This window comes from Brassica rapa, chromosome A09, assembly GCF_000309985.2.
Source record: "Brassica rapa cultivar Chiifu-401-42 chromosome A09, CAAS_Brap_v3.01, whole genome shotgun sequence".
In the NCBI taxonomy this organism is placed as follows: Eukaryota; Viridiplantae; Streptophyta; class Magnoliopsida; order Brassicales; family Brassicaceae; genus Brassica; species Brassica rapa.
In genome coordinates this window covers 20,710,209-20,737,775 of record NC_024803.2, presented here as the reverse complement: position 1 = coordinate 20,737,775, position 27,567 = coordinate 20,710,209, and the positions used below count along the sequence as shown (strand labels likewise).

General features: G+C 43.6%; 2 protein-coding genes and 1 non-coding gene across 6 annotated transcripts; 1 reads left to right on the top strand and 2 right to left on the bottom strand.

Moving 5' to 3' along the window:
- Nucleotides 1-801: 801 nt before the first annotated feature.
- LOC108868804 (putative transcription elongation factor SPT5 homolog 1) lies at nucleotides 802-11,556 on the top strand. Of its 4 annotated transcripts, none has more exons than XM_033279098.1 (11): nucleotides 1,379-1,899; nucleotides 1,981-2,124; nucleotides 2,215-2,311; nucleotides 9,679-9,970; nucleotides 10,054-10,148; nucleotides 10,220-10,298; nucleotides 10,528-10,584; nucleotides 10,694-10,811; nucleotides 10,891-11,028; nucleotides 11,192-11,286; nucleotides 11,414-11,556. In XM_033279098.1, exons 4-9 carry the CDS (start codon nucleotides 9,882-9,884, stop codon nucleotides 10,936-10,938), a joined length of 486 nt encoding a protein of 161 aa, XP_033134989.1. In that variant the 5' UTR covers nucleotides 1,379-1,899; nucleotides 1,981-2,124; nucleotides 2,215-2,311; nucleotides 9,679-9,881; the 3' UTR covers nucleotides 10,939-11,028; nucleotides 11,192-11,286; nucleotides 11,414-11,556. The 4 variants fall into 4 exon arrangements, with proteins under 4 accessions (XP_033134987.1, XP_033134989.1, XP_033134990.1 ...); XM_033279099.1 differs by having other exon boundaries at nucleotides 1,379-2,124; nucleotides 9,679-9,836; nucleotides 9,922-9,970; XM_033279097.1 differs by having other exon boundaries at nucleotides 1,379-2,124.
- An 8,151-nt stretch (nucleotides 11,557-19,707) lies between these two features.
- Nucleotides 19,708-19,814, bottom strand: LOC117128651. Its single transcript, XR_004452046.1, has one exon. It is a non-coding gene; the product is annotated as a small nucleolar RNA R71 (small nucleolar RNA).
- Nucleotides 19,815-26,128: 6,314 nt separating this feature from the next.
- LOC103838810 lies at nucleotides 26,129-27,041 on the bottom strand. Its single transcript, XM_009115260.2, has 2 exons — nucleotides 26,748-27,041; nucleotides 26,129-26,662 (listed from the first exon to the last, which is right to left on the bottom strand). The coding sequence occupies exons 1-2, from the start codon at nucleotides 27,039-27,041 to the stop codon at nucleotides 26,129-26,131; spliced, it is 828 nt and encodes a 275-aa protein (XP_009113508.2).
- Between the last annotated feature and the right edge of the window lie 526 nt (nucleotides 27,042-27,567).

Here is a 27,567-nt window from a genome sequence, read left to right as displayed (position 1 = left end):
GCCTAAATGGGCCTCGAAACTCTCCCAAAGATCCCAACGACTCCCGCGACTTTCCGGCGTCTCGTCTTAATTAACCAACGGTTATCCTAAAATCGGCTAAACCGACAAATTTACCAAGACACGCTGATCAAAATCTGGGAGCCTGCGACTCAACAACTCCGAGAGAAGGTATCGCCGCAGCCTTTTCTGCGACTCATCGACCCATCGCTTCAACCTCCCGACAGGACTTCTATTCCTTTGAACCTTCAAGTTCCAGAATCGATCTTGAGCGAGGCGACTCTTTGCTCACTGATGGACCGGGGGGACTTACTGTAGGGGATGGATCTAACCATCCCACAAGGCCCAAGGAATAGAAGGCCTGGCCCGGACCAAAGAAAGCGATGGCTTAGATAGTTGGCTTAAAAGGTCAGTCTCTCGGCTCTCTTCTAGAGTACCTTGAGTCGACCGACGTCGACTAAGAGGCACCCAGCTCGGCGACCGCTCGGATGAATACGGGCCTCTCGGCCCAATAAGGAAAGCCCACGAAGACGACATAAGCTAGGTCAAGAACGACACATCAGAGGACTATATAAGGAGAAGGAAGAGGAACGAGAAAGGGATCCGAAATCATCTGACTAACACTTGGCGGCTAGATTAGGGTTTTCACCTTTACTTCATCTTGCCGTTATTTGTACTTTTCCGGTAGCTCATCGAGTTACCGGCCTCTTCTCTGTCGCATTCTCTTTACTTCTCTTGTAACCGACTGAACGTTTCTTCCGACCATAATAAAAACGTCTTTGTTAAACCCACATCTCCTTTTCACCGTTTTCCGATCAAACAAGAATGTTACACCAACTTTTGATGAACTTGAAAAATTCAATAAGCCAAGTGAAAATGGAGAGGCCGAATTTGGTGGTCTGTCAACTTTATTTGCAAACAGAAAGAAAGGTCACTTTATGAAGGGTGATGCAGTTATCGTTATCAAGGGGGATCTTAAAAACTTGAAAGGTTGGGTTGAGAAAGTAGATGAGGAAAACGTTCTGATCAGATCAGGAATGAAAGGTCTCCCTGTAAGCATCCTTACCACTTGGCTTTTGGTACTGGTTGCGTGTTTCTAAGATCATCGAGCCATGGAAAAAGGCCGACCATTACTCTTGTATTGCAGGATCCTCTTGCTGTAAATGAGAAAGAGCTCTGCAATACTTTGAGCCTGGAAATCACGTGAAGGTTGTTTCTGGGACCCATGAAGGAGCAACAGGCATGGTTGTCAAAGTTGATCAACATGTGCTTATCATTCTGTCTGACACGACCAAAGAACATGTAAGTCAACTTTTGTGTATGAATTGAGTCTTTTTCTGACGACTATGGTAACTAAATCTCAAGAGAATATACGTATAGGTCCGCGTGTTTGCTGATCATGTTGTTGAGAGCTCAGAAGTGACAACTGGTGTTACCAAAATCGGGCAGTGTGAACTTCATGATCTTGTCCTTCTGGAGTAAGTGGAATACCTACTCATCTTGAAGTGATGCAGAGTTCCCATTTTCACGCTTCTGAAAGCTTTTTTTTTTATTTTTTGATGCAGTAACCTTAGCTTTGGAGTAATTATACGTCTAGAAAATGAAGCTTTTCAGATAAATTGCCAACTTTCTGAAAATACAACAATCATTAAGTCTTATGTGTAGCTGCTGCAGTTTCAGATTTTCTTTTTTGTTTTTCTTTTTCTTATAAACGCCAATGGATGTTTAACTCTGTTTTAATGTCCTTAGGTTCTTAAAGGGAATCCTGACAGACCAGAGGTTGCTCTTGTCAAACTCAGAGAAATCAAATGCAAACTCGATAGGAAAATTAGTGTTCAAGATCGCTACAAAAATGTCATTGCTGTGAAAGATGATGTTAGAGTAATCGAGGGTCCTAGCCAAGTGAGTACCTTTACAGACTGGCGCTGTGGGTTATCTTTCTCAACGCTAATTATCTCATGCCAATTAATGCGTACATAATAGGGTAAACAAGGTCCCGTGAGGCATATATACAAAGGAGTCTTATTTATATATGATCGGCATCACCTTGAGCATGCTGGATTTATATGCGCTAAATGCACATCATGTATTGTTGTTGGTGGATCACGTTCTGGTACTAATAGAAATGTAAGCGTTATATCCGTGGGATGGCCATGTTCTTGTTATTTGCTCCATAAAACTGTAGCTTCACCTCATTTAGCAATTTTGCTACTCTAGGGTGGGGATTCATTATCAAGGTTTAGCAATTTCAAGGCACCTGCCCCAGTACCCCCATCCCCAAGACGATTTCAACGCGGAGGCATGGGTTATAACGGTATGTTCAGATTTCTTCTATCCATTTTGATCGAGTAAGAGTACCTATTGTTTTGTTTTATTTTGCATTCTTCACTGGTCCGCTGCTCTTACTTTTTTTCCAGGACAAGGCAATTGTTTCCACTATATATATGACTTGTACGGTAGTACAATGATCCATTGTGTAACAGCCCGATCCCCCGGCGTCCGACCGGGGTTATCGAAGGGGCGTTATGGACACGTGTCTACTCATTTAGACAACCCTACGTGTCCCGTTACTGGTCCCGAGAGACGAGCGCATAACCTTCTTTGAAATACCGTCACACCCACATCCATATACTTCTACTTACAGTCCTGCGCACAGGGAAAAATGGAAATGGAGGGGTGAGCAACAAGTTACTCAGTGAAGTGGCTCTAGACCAGCCTGCCCGCATGACACTCTATACTACTCTATGCGGAAACTAGGACTGACTAGCCACTACAGTCAGTTAATGCATTTTATCATTTTATATCGTCATCTGTAATTTCCACATTCAATTCCATACATTTCTAACAACCTAGTGATCAATCAATACAATGATCTCACTCATTGCCACACACGTCAAACCCTAGACTTATCCGACTCATCTTACCAGTCCGACTCGATCCTATGACACCTTTAACTCCCCGTTACCCGACCATGAGCTAAAGACCCTACAATGCACATCCTTTTCATCAATACGTCCTTTTCATCAATGGGTAGCCCCAACTAGGCTTCTACCCCATATTCTTATGGATTGGCCACATCTCCTATGGGTGCTTCCATATTCATGTGGATTGGCCACATCTCCTATGGATACCTAGCGTGAACTACTGCCACACATACTTTCCTTAGACTCTATATGCTTTCCCACCCATGCTTAACCTTAACGTTATTCTTCTATACTTTCACTTATCCTTTCACATCCTTATCAATTACACTTATCCCTTCTCATTTTTCATTTACTTTCCCTTTTCATTTAGACTTGTACTTGGACTCATTCACAAGACGCCACCCGTTATCGGTGTCGCACACAATACACATCGCACTCAAGTTCTACTTCAATAACATTATCAATCATTACTCATCTATCAGCTTAGCATTCATTTCTCTCTAGCATCCTAGCTTTAATCACAAACCACACATGAGACTACACATCCAAACATACAAGCATCACTCATCAACCAATCAACATCACCACAACATATATCAGTTCATCAAGTTCCATTAACAGTATGAGGGTTCTTATGCATCATGATTCATTCATCTATCATCCTAGCAATTATCATGTTCTATCAACATAACTCTCAAACAGGGTCTAAACATCCTAACTCCAACATAAAGGAGTATACAGAATCATGAGAGAAGGTTGGGTTCGAGACACTCCACCTTGGCTTAGATCTGGATCTGGAAGCAAGAGACACGGGAGAGGAGATTGAGATCTGGTCACCACCACCACTACACGGCGCCGGCGAGGAGAGAGAGAGAGATCACGGAGGGAGAGAGAGAGAGAGAAAGAGAGGCGTGAGAGAAGAAGAGAGAAAAGGAAAAAGAGAAGCTTGACGGCTAGGATTTCCTAGTCTCTCTAAATCTCTGCAGAGCTTCGCTCAAGTTTCAGAAATGAGAGAAAAGTGAGAGGAGGCAGCTTCATTTATAGGAAAAAGAGGGAACCCTAGGTCATTTACCCTAATGGGCTGCAGTCTTAACGGGCTCTCCTTAAGAAATTTTTGGGCCAGGAACCGGGCCGTTACAATTCTCCCCTGTTAATCGGAATTCGTCCCCGAATTCCAAGCCCTAGACTTCCGAACTTAACATCCGATAACAAAATGAACTCACACAATCACACATCATACAAGGGAGGCACACAAGGCGAGAACAACTTTGCTCGGGGATCTTTTAAAAACCAATGAATGAATTAAGCTCAAAAAGAAATTTTGCAAGTACAATGGATCTGATCAAAATCATAATAACGTATAGATATAGTGGGTGGTTTTGAAATCATTTTCAGGAGTGTTAGAAGAAACAAAACTTTTACAAACTCTTTTCTTTTAATGAAAACAAGTTTTTTTCTTGAAAAAGTCGGAAATGCTGATCCCTTAGGACAGAACTAAGGGATCTTAACCCGCTCTGATACCAATTGTAACAGCCCGATCCCCCGGCGTGCGACCGGGGTTATCGAAGGGGCGTTATGGACACGTGTCTACTCATTTAGACAACCCTACGTGTCCCGTTACTGGTCCCGAGAGACGAGCGCATAACCTTCTTTGAAATACCGTCACACCCACATCCATATACTTCTACTTACAGTCCTGCGCACAGGGAAAAATGGAAATGGAGGGGTGAGCAACAAGTTACTCAGTGAAGTGGCTCTAGACCAGCCTGCCCGCATGACACTCTATACTACTCTATGCGGAAACTAGGACTGACTAGCCACTACAGTCAGTTAATGCATTTTATCATTTCATATCGTCATCTGTAATTTCCACATTCAATTCCATACATTTCTAACAACCTAGTGATCAATCAATACAATGATCTCACTCATTGCCACACACGTCAAACCCTAGACTTATCCGACTCATCTTACCAGTCCGACTCGATCCTATGACACTTTTAACTCCCCGTTACCCGACCATGAGCTAAAGACCCTACAATGCACATCCTTTTCATCAATACATCCTTTTCATCAGTGGGTAGCCCCAACTAGGCTTCTACCCCATATTCTTGTGGATTGGCCACATCTCCTATGGGTGCTTCCATATTCATGTGGATTGGCCACATCTCCTATGGATACCTAGCGTGAACTACTACAACACATACTTTCCTTAGACTCTATATGCTTTCCCACCCATGCTTAACCTTAACGTTATTCTTCTATACTTTCACTTATCCTTTCACATCCTTATCAATTACACTTATCCCTTCTCATTTTTCATTTACTTTCCCTTTTCATTTAGACTTGTACTTGGACTCATTCTCTAGACGCCACCCGTTATCGGTGTCGCACACAATACACATCGCACTCAAGTTCTACTTCAATAACATTATCAATCATTACTCATCTATCAGCTTAGCATTCATTTCTCTCTAGCATCCTAGCTTTAATCACAAACCACACATGGGACCACACATCCAAACATACAAGCATCACTCATCAACCAATCAACATCACCACAACATATATTAGTTCATCAAGTTCCGTTAACAGAGTGAGGGTTCTTATGCATCATGATTCATTCATCTATCATCCTAGCAATTATCATGTTCTATCAACATAACTCTCAAACAGGGTCTAAACAACCTAACTCCAACATAAAGGAGTATACAGAATCATGAGAGAAGGTTGGGTTCGAGACACTCCACCTTGGCTTAGATCTGGATCTGGAAGCAAGAGACACGGGAGAGGAGATTGAGATCTGGTCACCACCACCACTACACGGCGCCGGCGAGGAGAGAGAGAGAGATCACGGAGGGAGAGAGAGAGAGAAAGAGAGGCGTGAGAGAAGAAGAGAGAAAAGGAAAAAGAGAAGCTTGACGGCTAGGGTTTCCTAGTCTCTCTAAATCTCTGCAGAGCTTCACTCAAGTTTCAGAAATGAGAGAAAAGTGAGAGGAGGCAGCTTCATTTATAGGAAAAAGAGGGAACCCTAGGTCATTTACCCTAATGGGCTGCAGTCTTAACGGGCTCTCCTTAAGAAATTTTTGGGCCAGGAACCGGGCCGTTACAATCAAAGTATAGAAGAATAACGTTAAGGTTAAGCATGGGTGGGAAAGCATATAAAGTCTAAGGAAAGTATGTGTGGCAGTAGTTCACGCTAGGTATCCATAGGAGATGTGGCCAATCCACATGAATATGGAAGCACCCATAGGAGATGTGGCCAATCCACAAGAATATGGGGTAGAAGCCTAGTTGGGGCTACCCACTGATGAAAAGGACGTATTGATGAAAAGGATGTGCATTGTAGGGGCTTTAGCTCATGGTCGGGTAACGGGGAGTTAAAGGTGTCATAGGATCGAGTCGGACTGGTAAGATGAGTCGGATAAGTCTAGGGTTTGAAGTGTGTGGCAATGAGTGAGATCATTGTATTGATTGATCACTAGGTTGTTAGAAATGTATGGAATTGAATGTGGAAATTACAGATGACGATATGAAATGATAAAATGCATTAACTGACTGTAGTGGCTAGTCAGTCCTAGTTCCCGCATAGAGTAGTATAGAGTGTCATGCGGGCAGGCTGGTCTAGAGCCACTTCACTGAGTAACTTGTTGCTCACCCCTCCATTTCCATTTTTCCCTGTGTGCAGGACTGTAAGTAGAAGTATATGGATGTGGGTGTGACGGTATTTCAAAGAAGGTTATGTGCTCGTCTCTCGGGACCAGTAACGGGACACGTAGGGTTGTCTAAATGAGTAGACACGTGTCCATAACGCCCCTTCAATAACCCCGATCGGACGCCGGGGGGATCGGGCTGTTACAATTGGTATCAGAGCGGGTTAAGATCCCTTAGTTCTGTCCTAAGGGATCAGCATTTCCGACGTTGTCAAAAAAAAAACTTGTTTTCATTAAAAGAAAAGAGTTTGTAAAAGTTTTATTTCTTCTAACACTCCTGAAAATGATTTCAAAACCACCCACTATATCTATACGTTATTATGATTTTGATCAGATCCATTGTACTTGCAAAATTTCTTTTTGAGCTTAATTCATTCATTGGTTTTTAAAAGATCCCCGAGCAAAGTTGTTCTCGCTTTGTGTGCCTCCCTTGTATGATGTGTGATTGTGTGAGTTCCTTTTGTTATCGGATGTTAAGTTCGGAAGTCTAGGGCTTGGAATTTGGGGACAAATTCTGATTAACAGGGGAGAATTGTAACGGCCCGGTTCCTGGCCCAAAAATTTCTTAAGGAGAGCCCGTTAAGACTGCAGCCCATTAGGGTAAATGACCTAGGGTTCCCTCTTTTTCCTATAAATGAAGCTGCCTCCTCTCACTTTTCTCTCATTTCTGAAACTTGAGCGAAGCTCTGCAGAGATTTAGAGAGACTAGGAAACCCTAGCCGTCAAGCTTCTCTTTTTCCTTTTCTCTCTTCTTCTCTCACGCCTCTCTTTCTCTCTCTCTCTCTCCCTCCGTGATCTCTCTCTCTCTCTCCTCGCCGGCGCCGTGTAGTGGTGGTGGTGACCAGATCTCAATCTCCTCTCCCGTGTCTCTTGCTTCCAGATCCAGATCTAAGCCAAGGTGGAGTGTCTCGAACCCAACCTTCTCTCATGATTCTGTATACTCCTTTATGTTGGAGTTAGGTTGTTTAGACCCTGTTTGAGAGTTATGTTGATAGAACATGATAATTGCTAGGATGATAGATGAATGAATCATGATGCATAAGAACCCTCATACTGTTAACGGGACTTGATGAACTGATATATGTTGTGGTGATGTTGATTGGTTGATGAGTGATGCTTGTATGTTTGGATGTGTAGTCCCATGTGTGGTTTGTGATTAAATCTAGGATGCTAGAGAGAAATGAATGCTAAGCTGATAGATGAGTAATGATTGATAATGTTATTGAAGTAGAACTTGAGTGCGATGTGTATTGTGTGCGACACCGATAACGGGTGGCGTCTAGTGAATGAGTCCAAGTACAAGTCTAAATATAAAGGGAAAGTAAATGAAAAATGAGAAGGGATAAGTGTAATTGATAAGGATGTGAAAGGATAAGTGAAAGTATAGAAGAATAACGTTAAGGTTAAGCATGGGTGGGAAAACATATAGAGTCTAAGGAAAGTATGTGTGGCAGTAGTTCACGCTAGGTATCCATAGGAGATGTGGCCAATCCACATGAATATGGAAGCACCCATAGGAGATGTGGCCAATCCACAAGAATATGGGGTAGAAGCCTAGTTGGGGCTACCCACTGATGAAAAAGACGTATTGATGAAAAGGATGTGCATTGTAGGGTCTTTAGCTCATGATCGGGTAACGGGGAGTTAAAGGTGTCATAGGATCGAGTCGGACTGGTAAGATGAGTCGGATAAGTCTAGGGTTTGACGTGTGTGGCAATGAGTGAGATCATTGTATTGATTGATCACTAGGTTGTTAGAAATGTATGGAATTGAATGTGGAAATTACAGATGACGATATGAAATGATAAAATGCATTAACTGACTGTAGTGGCTAGTCAGTCCTAGTTCCCGCATAGAGTAGTATAGAGTGTCATGCGGGCAGGCTGGTCTAGAGCCACTTCACTGAGTAACTTGTTGCTCACCCCTCCATTTCCATTTTTCCCTGTGCGCAGGACTGTAAGTAGAAGTATATGGATGTGGGTGTGACGGTATTTCAAAGAAGGTTATGCGCTCGTCTCTCGGGACCAGTAACGGGACACGTAGGGTTGTCTAAATGAGTAGACACGTGTCCATAATGCCCCTTCGATAACCCCGGTCGGACGCCGGGGGATCGGGCTGTTACAATAATTATAACATCCCGAGTTGTGATATGTGAAAAGGCTTAAGAGAATTGATTTGGCTACCTATGTCACCAAAGTTGACTTACCTTTTCCGGAACACATCCTGAAAGAACTCCAGAGTTAAGCATGCTTGAGCTGGAGTAGTGGAAGGATGGGTGACCTATCGGGAAGTGATTCGTGATAGCGTGCGAGTGAGGCCAAAGCATGGGAGAAGGTCGGGTGGTGATTGCAGGGTCAGTAAACAATGATTTCGAGCCTTTGGAAAAATTAACGGACCGACCGTCAGACGGGATGGGGCCCATGGGCCGAGAGAGCGGGCGTGGGTGGCCCATTAGCCGTGGGCGGGTCGGGGCGTTTACAAGTGGTATCAGAGCTGGTTAGCCGTCTCAGTTCTGACCTGAGAGGCGTCTTGAGACCTGTCGTGGGGCGCAACGAGGACGTTGCGTTCTTTGAGAGGGGGTGAATTGTAACATCCCGAGTTGTGATATGTGAAAAGGCTTAAGAGAATTGATTTGGCTACCTATGTCACCAAAGTTGACTTACCTTTTCCGGAATACATCCTGAAAGAACTCCAGAGTTAAGTGTGCTTGAGCTGGAATAGTGGAAGGATGGGTGACCTATCAGAAAGTGATTCGTGATAGCGTACGAGTGAGGCCAAAGCATGGGAGAAGGTCGGATGGTGATTGCAGGGTCAGTAAACAATGATTTCGAGCCTTTGGAAAAATTAACGGACCAACCGTCAGACGGGATGGGGCCCATGAGCCGAGAGAGCGGGCGTGGGTGGCCCATTAGCCGTGGGCGGGTCGGGGCATTACACATTGCCTAGCATCAATATTGCTTTGCATATCATTTGCGAAATGCTGATACACCTTGTCTACGTACTCCGTACGAAGCACATACAATAATTTTTTTCTTTAAATGCAGCTGGAGGGAGGGGAAGGGGTGGAAGGGGAGGGAGAGACATTCTTTGTTGGGTACTACTGTCAAAATCCGTTTAGGACCTTTCAAGGGGTATAGGGGACCTGTAGTAGAAGTCAAAGGAGATTCAGTGCGTGTAGAGCTTGAGATGAAGATTGTGACAGGCAATCCCTTGTTTAACTTCTCCGCTTGGGGGAATAGACTTGTGTATGCAGTTGAATGAACTTTTAACGATTATTGTGTATGCAGTTGATCGGAATGCAATATCGGATAATGTGTCTGTGACAACACCTTCTCGGTAATCTACTAATTGATCTTATTAGTTACTTTGACTTCATGTATCATAAACGACATCAATTATATCATCTGAATTCTACACAGGGATATATCTCGGTATAGTATGGGAAGCGAAACACCTATGCATCCTTCACGGACTCCACTTCATCCTTATATGACTCCAATGCGGGACTCTGGAGGTTTGTTTTCTAGCTCTTGTTTTCTCTGTAATATGTTCATTTGACATTTTACTATTTTAACTTACTTCCAGCTTCACCGATCCATGACGGTATGAGGACACCCATGCGTGATCGAGCTTGGAATCCTTACACGCCTATGAGCCCACCTAGGTATGTTTGTTGTTGCGTCTCTACTTTCGAAAGTTCCTTTTCTCTTTCACCTTTCTTCTGTTTCTCTTCAACGCTGTAATAATTTCCATCAATGTTGTCTGTTATGTTACACAAACATGGCCTCTGTTTCAATATTTACAGAAATTCTTAACGCATTTATAAGATTGGTGAATCTTGATCGAAGAATAAACTTTTTGAAATCTCATATTATTGGTTGTTATGACATAAGGGATAACTGGGATAAGAAGGAAATCCAGGATCGTGGGGAACGAGTCCTCAATATCAAGTAAGAGTTATCCATCTATTGTTTTTGCTTTCAGCCTTACTATTGTTGGTGATATGCGTAGTTTTGTGCTGATTGTGAGTTAAAATTGTTTGCTTGGCACTTGTTCCAGCCGGGAAGTCCTCCTTCACGGGCATATGAAGCACCGACTCCTGGCTCAGGATGGGCTAGTACTTCCGGTGGTAGTTACTCAGATGCAGGGACGCCCAGAGATCATGGTTCGGCCTATGGTAAGATTCATATAATCTTTTACAAAACATCTACTGTGTTTGCTTGGCCAGTATTTTTCTCACATATCTTGTCATGCAGCTAATGCCCCAAGTCCATACATACCATCTACACCTGGACAACCCATGACACCAAGCTCAACTTCATACTTACCTGGAACTCCCGGAGGACAACCAATGACTCCTGGAACTGGGCTCGATGTCATGTCTCCTGTTATAGGTAACCAACCGTCTACTGTTAAAAGGACAAAGTTTTAGTTGTTTTTTTTCTTCCGGTTAGTCCCATAATGCATCTCCCATGCATGTTCCGGTCAATCCCCTTTATATACACAAGGAGTTCCCACTTCTACCGTGGTTTTCTTATCTTAAAGTAAATGCCACAGGTGGAGATGCTGAAGCATGGTTCATGCCTGATATTTTGGTTGACATACACAAGGTTGGAAAAGACAGCGATCTGGGGGTCATTCGAGATGTTTCGGTCCGCCTTTTGCCTTTCACCAATTCCAGATTTATTATAATTATAAAAGAACTAGTAGCCGTAGACAACTAGGAGGAAGCTTCAGTGATCAAAGTCTGACATTTTTCTGATGTGCTACTTTTGCTAGGATGGAACGTGTAAAGTGTCTCTGGGGTCCAGCGGTGAAGGTGACACTATAGTGGCCCTTCCGAGCGAACTGGAGATAGTTCCTCCGAGGAAGAATGATCGTGTAAAGATTGTTGGCGGCCAGTTTCGTGGGTCTATCGGTAAGCTTATTGGAATCGACGGGTCAGATGGTATCGTTAAGATTGAGGACAATCTTGACGTCAAGATTCTGGACCTGGCCATATTAACCAAGTTTGTTCAGCCGTGAGCTAGAAGTTATAAAGAATGTTGAGTTTCATCAGGTGACCGTAACTACGAATATTGTTGCTAGATGACGTGCTTCTCTTGTAAGGTGCTCTCGTAGGCACTGTCGAAATAGTATTTTTGGTCTCTCTCTTTTTTCTACTTTGTAGTTGCCATGTTGGTTGCTTATATGTCCTTTACCTATCTTAGCCACTTCTTGCACCTCTTTAGATCATCTTCGATGATTTACTCTATTTAAGAAACAAAAACAATAGAGTGATAAACCAAAAAAGTAAAAAAAAATATTTTATTGATAAAATAAACTTATTTATTCTGTTATAAAGTAGAAAATAGAAAGTACAATTTTTTTCACTACTAATTATGTTAATATAAACTACTAGATACATTATATAGACGATACTAGACAATTTTACTAGCCTTATGAGGATTCACGAGTCTAATGCCGTCGCTGTAAGATTTATTACTGACGGTACTCGTTGCGTCATGCCGAAGATCTCTAGTAGCATTCTTTCCAATATTCATAATTCATCTTCTCCGAAAATTGAAACTCAAACCTCCTAGTGTAAAGCATTAATAAACCCTTGATCAAACCACTGGACGAAAAAAACATTCACAATAGAAAGTACAATTGAAACATATTTATTGTAAACTTTATTTTAGGTTGAAAAATAAAGTACCGTTAGAGATACTCTTAGTTTCTTTATACAAGAGCCACCAAACTATTCTGATTAAAAATATATTGATTGTTTTATCATTTTCATGTATTTCATATTGGATATGTATAATGTTTTGTCCCACAACCACAATTTTATATGAATTTGAAAACCCATGATTACCAACACACCTTTCACCTAAGAGTAGCCTATATATGCAAAGATCAAAGCGCTTACATCTATAATGCGATTTCATGGTACATTAGTCATCAATCGTGCATGATCACCGTATATCACACACCTCTTTCCTGTTGTGTGAATTTTGTGTGTGAGGAATGTCAAGCGTAACATTGATTGTATTTCTACAGAGACTCTAAGATCACGCAATAGTTTTCGAATTAAAATAGACACTATAATGAAAATTGTACACAACATAATTGAAACGATTGTAAGATCAATAGAAGAGGGCGTTAGACTCATGGAAATTCATATGTAAATCCGACTTGTATATCAATCAAATTATCAAGGGTTTAATAAAGAACAGTTCTTGAACTCAAAGCCAACCAGTAAATTCAATAAACTTCCACTGCAGATATTATCTATATCTAAATCTAGAATTCTAAAGTCATGTGTAAATCAGTCAAAATTCAAAAAAGCATAAGGGTGAGTCTGATCATTTCAAAAAAAAAAATTCTAAACCAAATTACTTGGAGATATGTATATTGCTCATTTAAAATATGTTAGGAAATCAATAACACTGTCGTGTCTACCAATTATTAAAATATCTAAATTACAAATGATTAATCTAGAAACAATATTAGGAACAATAAAATTACTATAACAGTTTGATCAATTAATCAATTCATCAATAATCTTTGAATAACCGTAAATCTAAAAAGAGGATTACTCACAATAATCGGTGAAACGCAAATTATAATCTGAATAAACTGCGTAATTAGATTAGTTCTCTGAAAGAGTTCTGATTCTTCTCTTCATAGCTCTCTAAAATCACAATTAAGCGTAAGTAAAGCATAGTCTAACCAATTGGCTTAAGACAACCTATATACACTAGAAAACATTTAGGATTCTTCTGAAAAGAAGGAAACTTCTGGACTAATCTTGCAATTTCGTGAAACTTGTAAAAACTCGTCAGTTGTTTTGTGATCAAGATGAGTGTCGATCGACACCAAGGGTTGTGTCAATCGACACCAGTTCCTTTGTGTCAATCTAACGTCAACTTTCAAGATCCATCTCTGATTAAGCTCTGAAATGCTTCAAAAGCTCATTTCAGATCCAAAGTGTACATAAACCCGCAATGACTCATACACGACTCTAAAAGGATCAAAAGACTTTAAAAATGGACATATATCATGAACAATAACGTAAAAACAATTATATATCAACTTCCCAAGATTTAGCTTTTGCTTGCCCTAAAAAAAAACATAAGACTAACCCATGAAAGAGGTTAAAACGTAAGAACTCGCTTACTCTTTAAAACACACCACTTTTACCTCTACGATGTTGAAAGCCACATGAATAAGCACCAACATTAGAAGGTACTTCTATGTACTCGACTGCAGCTTAGCAACCTGACCAGCCAGCCCACATCTCATAAGATACCATCTGAAATCGCCTCAACTGACTTCAATTGATAGGTTAAAGTGCAGTCTTATCTTGGGGGTGTCGATCAAAGGACGTATGGCCTCTTAGCCATTCAGGTTTATTATCACATAAACAATCTTACTCTGGTTCCTTTCCTCGCTATCTTCTGACTTCACTCAGTCGATGTCTCCCTACTTTGTTGGGTGTCATTTTATTTTTTTAATCGACTGAGTTTGTTGGACAAGCTTCCATGATTTCACGCACTAATGGTGACTGCCACCAGCACATGATTCACTTCTTTTTGATATTCATCTATTTCCTTTCACTTATACTGAGGAGGTGCGAGAGGGGAACCATACTCACACATACATGCCTTTTCAGACATGAACGAGGAATCCGATCCAATTTGTACAAAGTCTCAAGATAAGAAAATTGAGTAGATTATGTTGGAGGCGAGTTTTATATCCGCCAGGCTCTCTCATAAGCGTTGTTGTTATTGGCAGATCGATCTGGTTTGGAGTTTTTCATGTAATACAACATGTAGTCAATAGCTTAGAGAACGATGCTAAGGTACCAGCTAGGTGACTTACACTAAAAACAAAACACAAAGTTAGTGACTACCTCTCCCAGACTTAAGCAACACTGTTCCCAGTGTTAATATGTCCAAAGTTGGTCAAGAAAACAAATGAAACTCTTGAAACCAAGATAAAGAAAATTGTACCTGTCTGCACGTCCGGTGTCGACCACACCCAAGTTGTATCAAATCAACACAACTTCTGCCAGTTGAATCTGGCGTTGTAAAACGTGACAAGGGTTCCATGCATGATATTTAACACACCAAGTATGATAAATTAGCACTGTTAGGACACTCAAACACACGTGAGAAGCAACATAGCATTTGATAATCTCAAGGTTCAACAATGTTTGAAAAAAAAAACAAACACTCTTCAAATGACTTGAAAAATAGAAAAACATAAAAACAAAAGAGAAATAAAGAACTACTCCTCATCCTCATCCTTACTTCCCTCAACAGAAATCCCAGCTGCTGCTGATGGTGATCGTTCTCCGGTACGTGGTGGGCTCATGCATTGTAGCTCAATAGCCCATATGGTTTGAAGAGCATCTATTATAAGGCATTGGAACTGATCCATATTATGTATAAAAATGTCTGCAATAGCATGGAACTGTGGAAGATGCTCCTCAATGGGCTCATCGAGATGGAAGTGCAACAAGTTGTTATGCAGAAGATCGGAAGGTAAGGCGAAATGAGTTCCTTTGGAAGGAAGTAACAGCTGCTGAAACCTTGTGTCCCAAAAAGCTCCTTGCATATTTCACATTAGTGGGCGCTGGTAGTCACATCATGACCCGATCTTAGCTCTGTCCACCTTAATAACAGCTGCTAAAACCTTGTGTCCCAAAACAATACCATTAGTGACCATAAAGTGACACTTCTTCCAGTTCAGAATCAAATGCTTCTCTTCACATCTACTTAGCACCTTTCACAAGTTGTATAGGCATATCACAAAATCAGACTGATAGATAGACTAAGTAATCGTTCGTAAAGACCTCCACAAAATCTTTAATTATTGTTGGGATCCAAAACGGTTATCTCTAAATCAACGTCTAAAATCACCTTTCCTCACAGAGACTTGCTCGACATACCCTCGACAAAAGTTCCCGAGCGTAAGCTTCAAAGAGAGACAAACCCTGGAACTAAAAACAAACAGTCCAGCTCATCCTTTCGACGAAATGATCCCATCCGGCTCGGCAGATGGCCGAACTGGATCGAACATGCGACCAGCTCGGCCATCCGCCAAGCTGGATCGAACACACGAACAGCTCGGCCATCCGCCGAGCTGGACAGTCCAGTTTGGCAGATGGCCGAGCTGGATTGAACGCGCGATCAGCTCGGCCATCCACCGAGCTGGACCAGTCCAGATCGGCGGATGGCCGAGCTTGAACGATTGCACTATTCTCGTCCTGTCTTCTAGGATCCTCTCCCAAGATTGTATCGAACTCGCTCTTGTTTTGTCTCGATCGGAGGTAACGTTGGAACTTTACGATTTAGAAACCGCAAGAACTCGTTTTCTCAAATAACATTCGGATTGATCGTATAGGGTGATAACGGTTAGCTAAACACCTAGAATTGCCTATACGAGGAATTTGAATGTTCTTCGGAATTGACGTTGTTTCGAAAGCACTCTTTTTATGAAATCGTAAAAACCTTAAGTCGGAAAATGGCCCGGAAAAGCCCAGGACACGACAAAGAGCCCACTTATGATTTTATGCGGAATCAAGCCCAAGCGTTACGACGGTTTATCATTTATTACCAGAAGAAGATAAATGTCAAGTTAAGAGGATAAATGTGAAGTTTTCGAAGATAAACACAAAGATCAAAGAAAAATGGAAAGTTTCCGCGATGTGATAAACTCAACCAAAGACGAAAATGGAAGGGGGAACCGACGTAGGATGATAAATAAGAGGAGCTAAAGCCAGGGGCGAAGGGGAGGATTAGACCTAGAAAAACTCTGCTAGCTTAGGAAAACTTAGAATTTAGGCGGCTCGATTTTACTTCGACTGTTTTCGTTCTTGTTCTAAGATTAACCTGGCTAGTGAAATCTGTCCGTCTTGTCTCACGAAAATCTTGTAATCTCGTTCTTTTATCAATCAATAATACGCCGCTGTGCAATTTACTTTCGATATTCTGTTATCTTTGTTTATGCAGATAATCCGGGACCTCTGGAAAATTTTGGGTTTCTATCTTTCCTTATTTTATGGGAAATCGACAGTGCAAATTTCGGTTCCTACAGTTTGGCGCTAGAAGGAGGAGGGGAGGGGTCCGGATTCTCTAACTCAAAGATCACCGAACGACTGAGACACGATATGCCTAATCAAACGAGTAGCAAAATCATCTCATTCAAGGAAAGAGGAACGATCGATCCAATCAAACCTCTAAACGATCACCTTGTCGTCGAGCTGACAATCCAGAATATTGTTGTTGCAGGATATTGGTCGACCCCGGAAGCTCGACCGTTATCATCTTCAAAAACACCCTCGATAGAATGGAAATCAATCCATCCAAAATCGCGGAAGATCCAAACCCGATAATAGGACTCTCGGGGGAAGCTACCATGACTCTCGGCACAATCAACCTCTCGGTTAAGGCCGGCAGCATGACAAAAATCGAGGACTCCTTGGTCACCAATAGACCCACATCGTATAACGTGATCGTAGGAACTCTATGGTTGAATTCCATGCGAGCAATCCCGTCAACATACCAAATGTGTCTCAATTTCCCAACCCCTTGCGGGACAGAGACCATCCGGGGAGATCGGAGAATCTCGCGAGTTTGCTTTGCTGCGGAATTGAAACAAAAAAACCCATCGGCCAAGTTTCCGCCTCAAAAGAAAAATAAATCGTCTGTCGTTGACAACACCCTAGAACAAAGTAAAACTGAAATCTTTTGGCAATCACGAGTAGCCGAATCTTTGGAAGCGAAACGCGAGCCGACCTGTGAGCCCGTAATCTCGTTATGCTTAGACGAAACATTCGTAGATCACTGCATGGAAATCGGCGCGAACCTAAGTGAGTCTATAAAAATCGAGCTCATAGCTTGTCTGAAAAAAGAACTTGCATACGTTCGCATGGCCCACAGAGGACATGCCGGGGATTGACATCAAGATTATGTCACAAGCTAAAATTTGACCCAACTTTCAAACCCGTCAAACAAAAGAGACAAAAGTTCGGACCCAAACGCGCAGGTGCGGTTAACAACGAGGTCGAAAAACTCCTCAAAGACGGATCAATAACAGAGGTGAGGTATCCCGACTGGCTCGCTAACCTAGTCGTTGTCAAAAAGAAAAACGGAAAAGTGGCGAGTATGCGTCGATTTCACCGATCTCAATAAGGCATGTCCGAAGGATAGCTTCCTGATATATGGTGTTTTTGGCACCATTGTACATATGCTTTCTAACTGGTTTTCAATGCTTTATCGAGTTAGTCCAGTCCTTTTAGAGTCATATCAGGTCTGGAGTGGACTAAAGAGCTAAAGGAAGAAGTGTGAAGAAAGGAGCAAGAATTGGAGACTTCCCCGCGGAACAATCATGCAGAGCAGTCTGACGGATGATCTCACCAGGAACAGCCAGGCGTTTGTTCCCGACATTTATTGAAAGCCCATATCTTTCAAAGATTTTCCCTAATCACTAATTCTCTCCTCTGAAGTCGATGGCGCCTCCATATAAAAGCCATCCCTATGTTTACTTTCTTTTTTATGCTAGTTTTTCAAGAGACCTAGACCTGTTCTTGGATATTTGCTATTGTAAGGGAGACGGCTCCTCTTCTTGACAAAGAAGATCATCCTAAACCCTATTGATTTATCTTTGGATTTATATGCAGTATTATTCAGTTATCATGTATGTTTCATCTTGTTTAATGGCTGCGTAGTCGGCTAGCTTGTCTACGGTTCTAGGGTGTTAATCGCAAGGCTAAACATAAATAAGCGACCTTATTGTGTCTTTGTTTATCTCAGTTCTTTAACTCTAGCTCTAACCTGATCACTTACTGCTAGATCTTAGGTTTAATCTGCTCGCTAACCGTGTAGTAGATTGCTTGATGCTGAATGAATGTGCCGAGCATCCCTAGTCAACGAAAGTAGATACTCGGGTGCTCGGTGAACCTATCGGACTTGATCTCTATTTCTTGTGGTCGATCCTTGATCCAAACGACAGTTTAGGCATCAAGGTCGAACCGCAAAGGGATCAGCACCACGACAGTGGGCTGTTCTACTGGCGTGATCCGTGTTCTAGATTGTACTTCAAAGTGCTTGAATAAATGTTTGGTTAAGCACTGACACCCGATGAGAAACCCTAGATTGGCTTCTTTTTAATATTGAATTTACTCTTTGCAATCAATTACTTAATTTGCACGTTACCACCAAAATTCAAACCCCACTTTTAGTTTTAGCTAAGTAGAAAACTCATAAGCATAAAGTATAAACTGGTCCTTTGGATTGAATCTCAAATACAACAATTACCACTGTTAACTTGACAGTAGGAAAGGTTCAGTTTTAGTGTATCAAGTTTTGGCGTCGTTGCGACGGGGACTAGATACTTACCTCTATTTTTCAGTTCTATACTTAGTCTAAAATATCTAACTTGCTTTCCTCTCTTTGTTGCAGCAAATGATCCAGGTGCATAACCAGTAGACGTACTCAGAGCAACGCACAAGGACCATTATTCACGCTAAGCAACGAAGATCTCACAAGATTAGAAAGACAGAACCGTCAACAACCACGGCTTACTAACATCAGAATGGATAATCACGGAGGCCAGGATGATCTCACTGTTGCAGTGACGCTCATGGAACAACAGATACAGAAGATGAAACAAACCATCAACGCAGAAGAAGCTGCTCGCCAAGCAGCGGCTGAACTCGCTGCTCAGCAAGTTGAGCAACAAGGCGCTCCAATCGGAGAGCGGAACCTTCCTAGGAACTTCCCTACCACTTGCTCCACCATCAATTCCCTCTCCTCCCTGCACTCGACAGGATTATGAGATCAAACTTGCTTTGATTGGCCTAGTGCAGGAAAAGATGTTAAACGGCCTCGCAGCTGAAATTCCTTTGGACCACATCGAGAACTTTGAGAGAGTCTGCAACTTCTCTCGCACGAATGGAGTGCCACCAGACTACATCAAATGCAACTCGTTGGCTAGCCTCTCTCCCGACTGGTACACTTACTACATGGGAACAAGTCAGAGCAGCGTTCTTAAGCCATTTCTACACGAAGACGAAAACCGTAGCTCTGAGGCATAAAACCTCTAATTTTAAGAAAAATACCGATGGGCCTTTCTATGATGCTTGGGAGCGTTACAAGGAGTACCGAAGGGAATGTCCTCACCATGGGTTTGAAGATGACTATACATTGGAAGTGTTTTTTGATGGAGTGAGCTATTAGTTTTGCAATGCTCTTGATTCCTCGAGCAATGGATATTTCATGACCCAAACAAGACCAGGCGCATTCGCGCTGATGGAAAATATGGCGTCAAGCTCACTCAACAAGAACAAGGAAAATGATAGCTCCAAGAGCGTAAACAGCATAGATGATCTAGCGGCAAAGGTTGACCAGCTGTTGAAGGGAAATCAGAGTCAAGTGTCCATCATGGAGAAAGCTGCATCGGAGAAAAATGTGCCAGATATCACACCCGAAGGAGACATCACCATGGATGATCAGCAAGAAGTAAGCTAAGTCAATGAGCAAGGATGGCAGTGCAAGAACTACCACCCGAACCCCAATGTGAGGAACAACCGTCACCTCTTTGAATATCCTAAAACGGACAAACTGGTTGACAACGCACAGAACAGTCAAGGAAAGAACAGCGGCTGTTAGGGGATTTTTGTGTAGGCTCTTTATAAGTACTACAGAACAATGGATAGGCTGGTAAAGCAGGTGAGTTTGTATGTATTTCGCGAGGATTTAAGTAAAGGAATAGTAAGACAGGCTTGAAGAGATGTTTTATTGACTAGATGAACAAGAACGAGAGAGGTTACAAAGAAGATTCGATAAACCCTAGTTCTAGCCGTCTAGCTTTAATCTCTAAGCTTTTTAGAAGTCCCTCCCTTGCTTTAGGGTTTTAGTAGCTCTTATATAGTCGTCTAGGAGTCGGTTCCATTAGGTTAAACTCTTCCATATTCGGAAATATGGAAATATGGAAGGTTCTCCTTATCGGAAGTTTTCCATTTCTTGGAAGGGAGCTCGGTTCCAGGGAATGAACTCAGGGTTCCTTCTAGCGGGGACCTGGAGCGTTCCCTTATCGGGGACCCGAGAGTCTGGGTTCTTCCTGGAGACTGGAGGAAATGATACCGGGGTATTTTTCCCCAACAGTTTGCCCCTTATTTCTCGATTTTGTCAACGAAGTCGGGGAATAATGATATGATCATGGACCAGTCAAACAAAGAAGATAATGAGAGCATGGATGATCCAGCTGATGAAGGAGCTCTAGCTATATCTGAAGGTCCTATGACTCGAGCAAGAAGCAAGCAACTCAAAGAAGCCATTGGAGGATTACTTAAGACATCACTGAAGCAAGAAGAGAGTCTTGGAAAAAGCTTGATCAACCAAGACACACTTATCACCATTCAAGTCATCTCAGCTCCAAGATAGACATCAAATGAGCAAGTAACATATGTGTGCTCTTTTTCCCTATCTTTTGTTTTGTCCCACTGGGTTTTCCAAAGATAGGTTTTTAATGAGGCCATATGTTGCTTTCCTATCACTCATTTGATGATCTCAGTTCAAGACTTTATTTTAATTATTTATCTTATGTTATTTCTAAAGACTATGGTTTATTTTAAAGCCCGTTTAGAGACCAAGGAGCCTGTTCCTTGTCTTCTCTATAAATATGTGTCCGAAAACCCTAATAGAACCATCGAATCTTTTAGTTTCAGACTCTTGTCTCTCTCTTTGTCGGCTGCAAGCCCCCTTGTAGTTCTGAGTGTTCTTGAGTCTTTGTTAGTGTGTCATATCTAACAAAACCACAAGAGTGATTGTCTTGGTGTGTCATATTCAAGAAATTCACTTAGGAGTATCAAGGAGACCTCTCACATCTCTTTGTGTCACCATTCATTCCAAAAACCTTGAAGCAGATTGAGTCTTTGATTCTCTGTTTGCAAGGATCTATCCCATTCCAACCAGAGAAGCATCCTAGGAGTCTATTAAATAATCTGTGCACTCAAGCCAACCGGGGTTGCTCATTCTCAGCAGGCTCCCCTTAAGCAGGACCCCGTTCCATTGATCTTGCTATCCTGGGTTCCCTCAAGCCGAAACTCATTTTGAACCCAGGTGAGGATCGGTTCTTTCGTGTTTGACTGGATTCTAGTAGTAGTTTCTCTTATCTTCTGGAGATGACGGTGTTGGAACTCTGATGTTTAGGCTGCGTATAGGCTGGAGAGAGTCGGAGAGATGATACTGGTAGTGGGTTCCTCATGGCCCCGTTAGTTTTTTGGGTCCCTATGATTGAGTGATAGGTTCCCTCACCGTGCTTCGAGACTCGTTTTCCAGCGCAGCCTCATCTTTTTGACGTGTGTAAGTCAATCTTAGGGTTTTTGATTTTGTTTCCCCGTTTTTGCTGCCTGGATTTTTGGGTTTCCTTTTCTTTCTCACCAAAATCTCGCGCGATCTCTGTTGCTCAGGCCTAGGTCTTCATTCTCTCAGGTAACACCCTCTTTCTCCCCATCCTTTATTCCGAACTTTTTAGGATGACAAACGGACTAGATCTCATCCTCGGCTCTTCTTTGATAGGTACTAGGGTTCATTCAAGATGTAGGGTTGGAAACGAGGCCTGTGAATCCATGGATTCCTCATAATCTTCTCTGGATCTGTCCGCCGAAATAGAGGAACTCAGGAATGTTACCGTTGGAGAGGCTCCGCCATCTCCGGGGGAAGCAGATTTTCGCCGGTGGGTCCTCTATCGGTAATAGGAGTAGAGGAAGTTGCAAACTGGAGAAGGAAGTTTCATCTTCCTGACGATGTTACCATTCGGATCCCTGGTCCTTTTGATAGGGTTTGAGATTTTGATCTGGGTGAGATCCCTGTATATGAAGGTTTCTTCGAATCGGGTTTCAGAGACAAGGTTCCTTCTCTAGTGGCCGAGATCTCGAAAGTAGTAAGGATCTCCCCTGGACGGCTGAATCCTCCTTCCTAGAGGATCTTGATAGCTTATGCAGACTCTCGGTGATCCAGAGGTGATGAGGCCTTGGCAGAATATAAGAAATCTCTTAAAGCGATGTCCGCAAGGAAGGCTGCAGCCAAGCGAACTGCTCCTGTTGAAGATGAAGAGGTCCAATGTGTTGGTGGTAGCAGGCGTCAGGAGACTATCGTCACAGCTCCTTCGTCCTCCAAGAAAAAGTCTAAAGTCTCTGTCTTTGCTCTCAAATCCTCTCCTCCCGTCTCTGATAATTGGTCCAAGGTCCTGGCCAATTTGAATGCGAAGGTGTTCCCTCTGACCCCTGCGTGTCTGGCATCGGATGGGGACTCTTCTATGGCCATCCGCTCTCTTCAGGGTGACCTACTCCAGGTAGCATAACATGTTCTTTGTCTTGCTTTCGCAACGTCTCTCTTTATAGGTTGGATTATGTTAATGCAGGCGGCGTCTCAACTATTCCATCTCGGGGAGAGGATGGAAGATAAGACTACTGCCCATGCCAAAGTGGATGCGTTGACCGCTCAGCTGCGTGAGGAAAAAGACGCTGTCCTGGCCAAAGAGAGGGAAATTAAGGCCTTGAAGCTCGAAGTACATAATCAGGAAGAGGCACTGGAGCGTGTGGGAACTGAGAACGCTTCTCTGCAGAAGTAGTTGGAGGACAAGGAGGAGGACATATGTGAGTTAAGATACGCCGCAGAGGTCTTTGATGATGAGAAGGCAATGGCCGTAAATGGTACCAAGGTTGTGGCCTGTTGGGAGCTGATGCGAGAATGGCCCCTGGAGCAATATAAGACCGCGAAGACTACTGAGGCTGAGCTTCTTGGTCTCCCTGTTCCTTGTTTTGATAATGAGCCACATGTTCCTGAGAGGGGCGGTGCACCGGAGCCTGCTGACGATCCTCCCATCAACTGACCTTCTTGTTGCAGAACTCTTTTACCCTCGTGAAGGGGTTTCTTTCATTTTGTAGTTGTTGTAGTTGCCTTTGATAAGGTCTGAAAGCTTTGAACCAGGCCTCTGTGCCTTTTTGTTGTTTTAAGACTATGGCATGTTGTGCCCTTTTGAATTATGCTTCTGGATTCACATCTTTTCTCCTTTCGTAGATGATATCCGTATTGTTTCTGCGATTTTCAATATTTCAAAAGTTTGCAGGTCGTTGAGTGACCTCGGGGCCTCGAGGCTTGACTCATGAGTCGTAATCGAAGGATTGTTGAGCTAAGCGTTGATTGCTTGAGGGTCTCTTATAGGACCTGGGCCGCACGGGCTCTAGATGTTATGATCGTCGGAGGACTCGTGGACCTTGGATGCTGAGGTTCCTTGGAGCCTTTGGACCTTGCAATGATCAGACCTCGTGGGTCTCGCATAATTGGATCTCCTCTGGGACCCTGGAGTCACTTGGAGAGTTTTGATAAGCTTAGGACCCAGAGGTTGTTGTAGGGAACCGGTGGGTTGCAGACCCTGACGTCTTGAGTTGGACACATGGTCTTTGGACCCTGAAGTAATTTTAGGGAACCAATAAGTTCTTGGCCCTGAGGCCTGTCTGAGCCCGGAGTTCTTTCTCAGAACCCAAAATTAAGGTTTTAAAGGGACCACATTTTGCCACCCTAGGTGAGGCCACTCTCGGTACCTGTTGGGGTATCGCATTCTACCGCTCGGAAGCTGGTCACTATCGAGTTTCCGTGCTGCATTCTGCTTTCTGCAGAAAGCCACTATCATACATAGAGGGTGCTGGTGTGGGTGAAAACCCAAGTGCCAGGCTTTGCTACTTTCCACGTCTGGAGAAGTAAAATATTATGTGGTACTCCTGGACTTTTGCACTTGCTCAAGGGAAATTATACCTCGTGTCCCCTGTATTATTCTAGCACGTAGCGTTTTAATACATGTACTTTCACATTTTTGGTATATTTGTTTGGGACCCCGATATGCATGAGGCTATACATGGGTTTTAGGTAGTATTGACGGCATACTCGGGCTTGCGCAGACCCATTCCTACCTTTTGTCTCATACCCATTTTGTTTTTTCGTGGTCGTACCACTTGTCATTAAGGGTTGGCCAGGATCGAAGGTCTCTTGGACATGATCAAGCTCGTTTACCCCTTTAAGTATTATGGCATTCCTACTACTCTTTTATAATCGGAACTATTTTATTATATAAGCTTTGTCCGGAGACGTTTCAGCGTACATAGGAGTAGGAAAACACAATGCTTAAATAATAGATAAAATAATTAATAGAAATCATGGTCTAGAGACCGTACAAGATATCAGCTTGCGAGGTACCCCGGTGATTAGACCATGTTTTACATCTTGTTGCTAGGTGATCCGCAAGGTTTGACTTGCTTTTGGGACGAGCGTCCTTGCTGGAGGGTTCCTCCTTCTTCTGCAGGGTTCTGCCTCTTTCTTGGGTTTAGGGGCTGTGGTCGAGACTCGTTCGGAGACCACTGTCTTCTGTTGATGAAGGTTTTCAGTACTTCCACGAAACGTGTAGTCAAATTTATCCACTGGAGCGACCAGGTTAGAAGGTCTCCTGTCTGGCTAAGAGTCTCTCTCCTACGTCTGTGGGGCTCCCTTTGCTCCGGATCCGTCCGATGTACCCTCTGAGGAGGTCTCCTTGAAGTACTCGTGCCCCACTTATTTATCTGCGAGACCACTGGCTGATACCTGATAAGGTTCTCGGTGATCTTGTCTATTTGAGGCGGGGGACGAGGGTCCTGTGAGGACCAGGTCTTGCGAGCAGATGCAACTTTGAAGGGCTTCGGGGGAGACCATGCGGAGCGGTCGACATAGGTTCTCTAAAGATTCCTTAGATTCTTGGAATGATTTGGGGTCCACCTTCTCCGGAACGACCCCCAATTACTTGTATCATTGACCTCTGATCCCTGGGTTCGCGGGGTTCGAGGTCTTTTCTGTAATTGCTATAAGACCTTGGTCTTCCTCTTTAGGGTGGTCTGGTAGCAGGATCGAGAATTTTCTTGGTCTCCTCTAATTACTCTGATGCCCCAGGGTGTACGAAACTTCACAATCTGATGAAAGGTTGAAGGGACTGCTCCCATGTCGTGAATCCAGGGTCGTCCCAAGATCATGTTATATTCTGATTGGCAATCTACGACCAGGAATTTGGTAGACATGTTGACCCCTTCAGCATATACTGGGAGGATAGCCTCTCCAGTAGTTTGCTTGACCTCGCAGCTGAATCCGATGAGCAGGGTTACCTTTCACGTCAGGGGGCTCTCCTCCAGCCCCAGATCTTGGTATGCCATCTGGAAGATAATGTTGCTGGAGCTGCCATTGTCTACTAGTATTCTTTTCACTTAGCAGTTTGCTACGGTGAGAGAGATAACTAGAGCATCATGGTGGGGAGCTAGGATCTTCTCTTGCTCCTTAGCTGTGAAGCTTATCTTGTCCGTGCCTAGAAGCAGGCGCTTCGGTTGGACAGTTTCCAGACCATGCTTAGCGTTACAGGTGCTTTTCTTTGTGGCTGCATGGCTTACTCCGCTCACTTCTGAGCCTCCGGATATGTCATGGATCACCAGATCTTGGCAAGGTGGTGAGGCTGGTGCAGCTCCTTTGGATCTCCCTGCTGTTTCTTTGCTGAGGTGGGCCTTGACTTTCTCACAGAGGAATTCTCGGAGATGCCCTTTTGGAGTAGTTTGTTGACCTCGATCCTTAGGGCGATGCAGTCTTCGGTTTTGTGGCCATGATCGTGGTGGATGTCGCACCAGAGTTCCGGGTTCTGGAACGAGTCAGGTGCTTTCATCTTCGGAGGCCACTTAACCTGTTGCCCCATCTGTCTCAGAGCATTGACCAGCTCTGGTGTTGATATTGAGAGATGGGAGATATCGGGCCACGTAGATACTGACCTCCCTTTTTCCTTCTCTTGAGGCCGGTACTGGAACCTGCCCCTGTTTCTACTTCCAGAGTCCTTGGATCCTTTTTGGGAGGATCTTTCCTCTCGGTCTCCTTGATCTGATCGGGCTGACCTTTGGTCCTGCTTTGGTTGAGCCTTGGCACGGCTAGCAACATCTTCCTCCCACTTCACCTTAGGCTCGCGATAACACATCTTCCATGGTCGTGCAAGGGTACATGGTCAACTCTTTGTATAGCCCCCCATCTGGAAGTAGACCTCTCTTGAAGGCAGAGATCACGGTAGGGATGCTGCATTCGGGGACCGCCACTTTCTCCTGGTTGAAGCGGGCTATGTAGTCTCGCAGGGGTTCCACTCGATGCTGGAGGATCTTGTAGAGACCATCTGAAGTCTTCTCCAGGCTCCTACTGCTTACAAATTGCTCCACGAATTTGTCGCTGAGGCTTGCGAAGGAAGATATGGACCTGGTAGGGAGATTAATGTACCGTTGCAAGGCAGGTCCAATCAGAGTGGAACCAAACCCTTTGCACATTGTGGCTTCCTGGGACTCCTTAGGGAGCGCAACCGCCAACATCCTTTGCTTGTACTACGCGATGTGATTGTCGGGGTCGCCAGTACCGTCATACATCTTGATGCTGGGGAAGGAGAACTTTCGAGGCATCTCGACTGAGGCAATTTCCTCCACAAAGGGGGTATCGGCGTAGGAATCTGGGTTGCTCCTCCGGATTGGGGGAGCTACTCTTGGTAGGCGTTCTACCATGGACTGCATGGCATCGAATCTCTTAGAGAAAATATGCTCCATGTAGGCGGTTATGGAGGACTTTGTTTCTCCAGTTCCCTCAGGTGCTTCTTTCTTGGGTTCTGGCTCGGAATTGCTCTTTCCAGTTCGTGAATTTGAGGATTCTCGGTCCCTTCCCGAGTTGCGCCAGCTACCCCAGGTGCAGGAGGCGTGTCGGTGGCACCTCCTCCGGTGATGGGCATGTTCAGATTTCCCATAGGTCGGACCCGGGTGTTGAAACAACGCTTCTTGTTGCCTGCCGTGTTGAGGGCTTGGTTCTGGTCCCAGAGGGCAGTGTTCGCTGACTGAAGCTGGCTTAGCT

Excerpts from the sequence above, each read along its gene's own strand:
- LOC108868804 (XM_033279096.1), top strand. The coding sequence starts at position 1,240 with ATGGTTGTCAAAGTTGATCAACATGTGCTTATCATTCTGTCTGACACG. Across the intron at positions 1,612-1,746 it reads TAGAAAATGAAGCTTTTCAG|GTTCTTAAAGGGAATCCTGA; the intron begins ATAAATTGCCAA and ends TAATGTCCTTAG. Across the intron at positions 1,900-1,980 it reads TAATCGAGGGTCCTAGCCAA|GGTAAACAAGGTCCCGTGAG; the intron begins GTGAGTACCTTT and ends CGTACATAATAG.
- LOC103838810 (XM_009115260.2), bottom strand. The coding sequence starts at position 27,041 with ATGTTGGCGGTTGCGCTCCCTAAGGAGTCCCAGGAAGCCACAATGTGC. Across the intron at positions 26,663-26,747 it reads CCGAATGCAGCATCCCTACC|ATGTGTTATCGCGAGCCTAA; the intron begins GTGATCTCTGCC and ends CGACCATGGAAG.